Source organism: Trachymyrmex cornetzi, unplaced genomic scaffold (genome assembly GCF_001594075.2).
Source record: "Trachymyrmex cornetzi isolate Tcor2-1 unplaced genomic scaffold, Tcor1.1 scaffold223, whole genome shotgun sequence".
Taxonomy (NCBI): Eukaryota; Metazoa; Arthropoda; class Insecta; order Hymenoptera; family Formicidae; genus Trachymyrmex; species Trachymyrmex cornetzi.
This window is the reverse complement of record NW_017296881.1, coordinates 1,141,985-1,147,906: the sequence shown is the minus strand read 5'-3', so window position 1 is coordinate 1,147,906 and position 5,922 is coordinate 1,141,985. Positions and strand designations below refer to the sequence as shown.

Sequence of the window (5,922 nt, the reverse complement as noted above, 5' to 3'; positions counted from 1 at the left end):
CTGACTCGCCTAATATATATATATAAATATGTGTTTTATTTTTAGATTCATTTCCTTCTGGTCATATAACTTTGATTGTGTAGCCATCGATAAGTGCCGTTCTCTCGCTCTTTAATTCTCATCCGTGTAATACGCAGGTCCTACCTACATTCGCTCAATTTCTTCCCTTTTCTCTCTGCAACGTTGCGCGTCGCGCTCTTCTCAAGTCTTCTTTTCCGTCCTTCTCCCGCGCGTTAGCAGCGCCGAGAATCCGATCTGTCTTTTCCTGACGCGCGACGACTATTTCGTCGTTACCCGCCCGCTTCTCTCTCATTCGCTTTCTCCCGCCTCTCTTTCCCCAAATGTGCCGGCTTCCTCGAGCGTGCATATGCGGCGCGACCGCGCGCTCTATTATTAGCCGTGGAAACCTCAGCATGGAATTCGAAGGATTCGTTTATTTTCTTCGGTGTCGCGCGCCGTTAATTACGAAACACGGCCGCGATTTTATCTCGCGCACCTTCGCGATCTTTTTCTGCGGAGGTGTCGCCGGCGGATCGGTCGCGCCTATTCGATACGATTTTCCAGCCATAAACGCTCGATATTATCGATAAAACGTGCTTGTGGCGCGCTCGACTGTAACGAATCGTCGTCACGATTAGGCCACCGGCGCCGGTGGGCACTCGCGTGAATGGTCACGTTCACGAGCGTCGTACTTACGTAGAAAAAGCCGCACTTTTCTCAGCAATCTCCTACGGAATATCGTCTTTAATCTTTCATACGATTAGAGAATGTCGATAGGTATACTCGCTCGCCGATTTTATTAGCTTTGCCGAGGCGAGCGACACGGTCGCAGGCGATGACTCTGCGGGATTTTTGATCGAGCACTCGCTCATTTCATTTATCATGATTTATACTCATTTCTACTACCAATGTAGATCAGGTTAATTTACTCTTTTTTTTTCTAATTCTTAGAACTAGAACAAGATAAAAAGTAAAGCATGAAAAACCAAGATTAAAATTCTTTATTTTTTTTCTAATTCTCAGAACGAGAAGAAGATAAAAAGGTAGTTAAACTAAGATTGAAGTTAATTTACATTGGTAGAAATGGACGTTACGTCACTGGAGTAATGTCCAAAAAAATTATTTTCAAATTTGTATGCGACAAAATTTTAAATCTTTCAGCAAAATTGTTCTTTTCGTGCACATTTTGTACGTAATTTTAAGGGACTTTGGTTGAGATGTCCAGACTCTGCATTCTAGACACTAATCATGCAATGAGAGGTGATAATCCATGACTGCGTTCAGCAGACTCAACAATTGTAACTGATATCAATGTATTCTTCAAGATTATCCAATCGGACGTTTAGAATACATTAATCTATAAGAATAGATCAATAACAGCGAATGCTCACTCAACTGTTGAGTCTGCTGAACGTAGGTCATGATAGAAGGGAACGTCATGGCTCGATGACGTAATTAGCCGATATTTATTTATCGATTCACGTGGCATATATACATGAATCTTCCTATCTGATTATGAGAAATATTATAAATACGTTCTCGAGGCGTGGTCCCCGCCGCCGCCGCCGACTAACGCTCGTTAATCTCATACGGATTAAACTTGTTGTTATAGAATATTTATTATGTAAAATTTTCTATTTATAATCTAGGGTGTGCCGTCTGATGCCCGAATGCGAGTACACACGTATGGCGTGTCCAAGAAGCGCGAGTTAAAATTAAACTAAAAAACATAATTTCGCGGTATTGGACGTAACTTCCGATATTGTCTAACTTTTGTCCGTTCAAACGAGCTTCAATGATCTTCATGGGCTTTCTCTACAATATAAGTCATTACCTTCAAAATATTCAAAATTTAAAGGGTATGTTTTTAAACACTTTTTTGCTGTAATTTATAAAATATATTCGAATATTTACCGAAGAATTTAATGGGTTTTCTATAATAAAAAACCATTACCTAACCTTAATAAATTACGTTTTAAGCTAAAAAAATTGATCAATCACAATTGATTGTGAGAATAATCAAATTCGATTTTTTACGGCTTAAGACTTAGGTAATAGCTTATTGTACAAATCCAATTGAACCCAATACTTGGGCAAATATTCGAATATATTTTGTAAATTGTAGCGAAAAAGTTGTTTGAGAATATAAATTTTTTTAAATTTAAATTTATACATTATATTTGAAATATCTAGAAACCAATTATTCCTCTTTCCAATTTTATATTATTCCGACCGACTCGTTTTGACATAATTTTCTTTCATCGAAACTCGAAACTCGTACTTACTGAAATGCCGTACCGCCGCGGTTCGCACGATCGAATTCGTTCGGCTTGGTGGCGGCGATGGCGACGGGTTAAACGATCGTCGGGGTTACGTAAAGGCGCATTTTGCTGGCGCCTGCTCGTTCGCTTCCTCTCTCGTTCCCGCCCGCTTTATAGGACGCGACGCTTTTTTGCGGACAAAGTCACGTCACCGAACAAGGCAGGCGACGACGGACCCGAGATAGTGACGAGCCACAAGGTTCCTAAATTCTACAATTTCTTTAAACATGACAAATATCACGGCGTAAACATTGAAGACGTGTGTCAGACTAGGCAAAGTTATTATCTATTTATAAAGACATCATTCCAAAAGGTGTCTTTGAAGAACTTTAAAAGCCGACGTTTAAGTTAAATATGTAAAATGCACGTATCATTACATTACGAAACAACAAAAGATAACAAAAATCGGTAATTACTTGAACCTCGTTGAAATATTTTCTTAAATGGTAACGTTTATATTTGCGATATTTTCTTCGTTAAGTTTTCTCAGAAATAGACGAGCTTGTACAGTTTACCGATGACTCACTGTTGGTTCTCGCTTTCCTACCGTACGTCAAGTATTGATGAATGAATTCCTTTTCAGCACATCCCTCTCAGGAAAACTCTAGGCAGGTACGACAAATTTGGATTTTGTGGGAAAGCTAAAATAGGCAAAATAATCTCTTGGTTTGAACCATTTATAATTGTTAGAACGTTGAGACGATGTAAGGTTAACCTTTAGCGTAAACTCTAAGCGACAAAGGCACACTCGGAAAAAGAAAAGACGTCTATCAGATTTGAATGTCTACCTGTCGACACTGTTAGCATTTGAATAGAAGAATGAATTTTTTTTTTTCAAAGAGTACCCGAAAAGAATACACGGAAAGAATATAGTTTTACTAAAGCGTTAAAAAATTTATCTGGATACACAGATCTGAAAATAATTTGTTAAATTATCAGTAATTAGATTAATTGCTAGAATATTAAAATATTTTGAGCATTAATTATCTATTTTGATAATTATTTTCAAATCTGTATTTTGTAGTTAAATTTCTAAATATTTTTTAATATTTATATATTTGTTTACTAATATTTCAGCAAAATCGTTCTGTATATATTTCGATATTTCAAACTAAATTACTTTTTAATTTTAACTAAATTATTTCTAATAAGATTCTTATTGTTTAAATTATTTTTTTTAATTAAAAATTTATGACAATACATAATTTAATTTTATAATATGAAAGTTGACATTAACTTTCATTCATTATTAAGCGTCACTTTATGTACAGCTATTGTTGTTGATATTTTATATTGTAAAAATCTATTATTGATGAGCGCTAATCTTGCAGAATTTTATCCTGTGATTTTACGGCGACATTTTTTATCTCTCATGGAAGTAACAGGTGTTTCTATTTCTCGTTCACCTGTTCGGCTTTCTCGGCGATGGAAAACTGTTAGCACTACGGTCCTCTCTCTTGTACGTATTGCCTATATTTGTCTACATTTTGAATGTAATCGGATAGACATCGGCCTACCGTTAATAAATTCTCTTTTACATTGGCCTGAGCCTTTAAGCTTGTTAGCATCGAGCAGGTGACGATTAGCGCTCGGTTTGTGGCCTAGTGTTATAATGTAGCCAGTTACGACGTCAAATTATTCCGTCATTTAGACACCGGCGGCGCCGACTAGACATGTTCGATAAACGTTAAACGATATTGTGCAAAAAGTCTCCGAATATGACGTGTGTGCTAATGTAACTCGTTCTTTACTTATTTTCCACAAATGCAGTTTCACATTCAATTATCAAATGATTTTGGACATTCGGTATAATAATTAAAATTTAACAATACGTTATTTCATACTTATTTTAAATATCTTTCTCCCCATCAATTTTAACTAAATCAATCAAAAATTATTTTAATCGTAAAAATTTTAGCGTATAACGTTGAGATATATATTAAATTATTAATTACGTAATTCGTACATTTCAGAAATTCTCGTCGGTTCGGTTTATTATATCTTTATACGGATCTGCCAATTCAATTTTCATAAAATTTACTAGAATTTTTAAGTATATCAGTTTACGTCCCTCCGTGTATGAGAGGAGAAAGAAAGCAAGGACGTTTCGCTTACCGGGTCTGCAGAGTCGGCTCCAGTGATAAGGGTTGCAGCATATGTATACGGGATCTTTAGCGGAATGACATATAGGTAGTCTCTTGAGCTCCGAGGAGTGCTCGAGATCCGGCCACCGCCAGATCTGGCAACAGAGGAGGTGCGGGTCGCACGGGGCGCCGGTGCTCCTCTCGACCGCTGATCCTCTCATCGGCACGACGGCACCGCTACCGTTTCTCGCCGATCCTCTCATCGGCGACGCGGAGGAGGAATCCTCCGACGCGGAACAGCAGCTCTCCTGATCGTCCTCGACGGAGGACGAGCGATGATGTCTGCTGGAGCGGTGGTGCCGATACTGACGATAACGGCGCTGATGAAAATGACGGGTATGATGACGATGCGGCCTGCTGCCGTGATATTGCTGCTGCTCGTGCTGCTGATCGTACGGATAGTCCTCGACCTGACGCGGCACGAGAACGCAGGAGCTTAGGTCGGCGCCGTAGCTCTCGACGGCGGTGAGCAGCATCTCCAGTTGATTCTCCTTGAGCGACTTGAGGAGTTCCTTACACCTCAGCAACCGACTGGGATCATGCTGTTGCTGCTGCTGCTGCTGCTGCTGTTGCTGTTGCTGCTGCTGCTGCTCCTCATCGTCATCCTGACTCGTGTCGCCGCCGCAACAGCCCTGATGCAACCTGCTGGCCGCGGTGTTGCGTCCCCCGTAGACCACCGCTCCACCACCTCCTGCCCCCGCGCCGCTCCCCGACAACGTTGGTCCTCGCGCCGTAACCCTGCTCACTTGTTGTCGGCCCGTCGTCGTCGCTTTGTTGTTGTTACTGCCCGTGTTGTCGTAGCCGGCGGCGGCGCCGCTCGCGTTGCTGCTGCTCGTGCGATGAAACGTACGTGACGATGAATCCTCTTGAGCTTCACACTCGGTTTCATGCTCCCCACGGACCTTGGCCTTTAGCAGACGTCTAGTGAGCACCGTCCGTTTGCTCCAGAACATCAACATGAAACAGGATTTGCGGTACGCGCATTTGGTGGCCAGTCCTTTTCAACGTAGCCGCCGTAGGAAAACAATAGGAGACCCCAACGGCTGGGGGGGACTGGATAACGCACACACTCACACACGCGGTGTCGCAAGCAAGCAAGCAAGTCGCTGCCGCGACCTTCCTCTTCGAGCGAGGTCTCCCTTCCTCCTTTTCTCTTCTTCTTCTTCTTCTTCTTCTTCTTTTTCTCCTTTCTTCCCTTCAGCGAGCATCAAATACGCACTGTCAACGGAAAACACCTCTCCGGCGCACACGAAAAAAATCACAGACGATGGAGCCCTCACTCTCTCACATACACACACATACACAACACAGTCGCGACCCTCGCGTGTATACTTTTTTGTGCCCGCGCGCGCGCGCGCGTATCTCGCGCGCACTTTGGATCACGGTCCCGAAATAGTGTGACAGTCCACAACGGCGGAGCTCCGATTCTTCTCTCTCTCTCTCTCTCTCTCTCTCTC

General features: G+C 41.7%; 1 protein-coding gene across 1 annotated transcript in view; it reads right to left on the bottom strand.

Annotated features, from left to right (window-relative positions):
• The window catches only part of LOC108760151 (Daughters against dpp), a 50,214-nt gene extending 44,298 nt beyond the window's left edge, over positions 1-5,916 (bottom strand). The window contains exon 1 of the mRNA XM_018505956.1: positions 4,437-5,916. Coding sequence (XP_018361458.1) covers positions 4,437-5,424 — 988 coding nt within the window. The 5' untranslated portion in view covers positions 5,425-5,916. The remainder of the gene's footprint in view (positions 1-4,436) is intronic.
• Between the last annotated feature and the right edge of the window lie 6 nt (positions 5,917-5,922).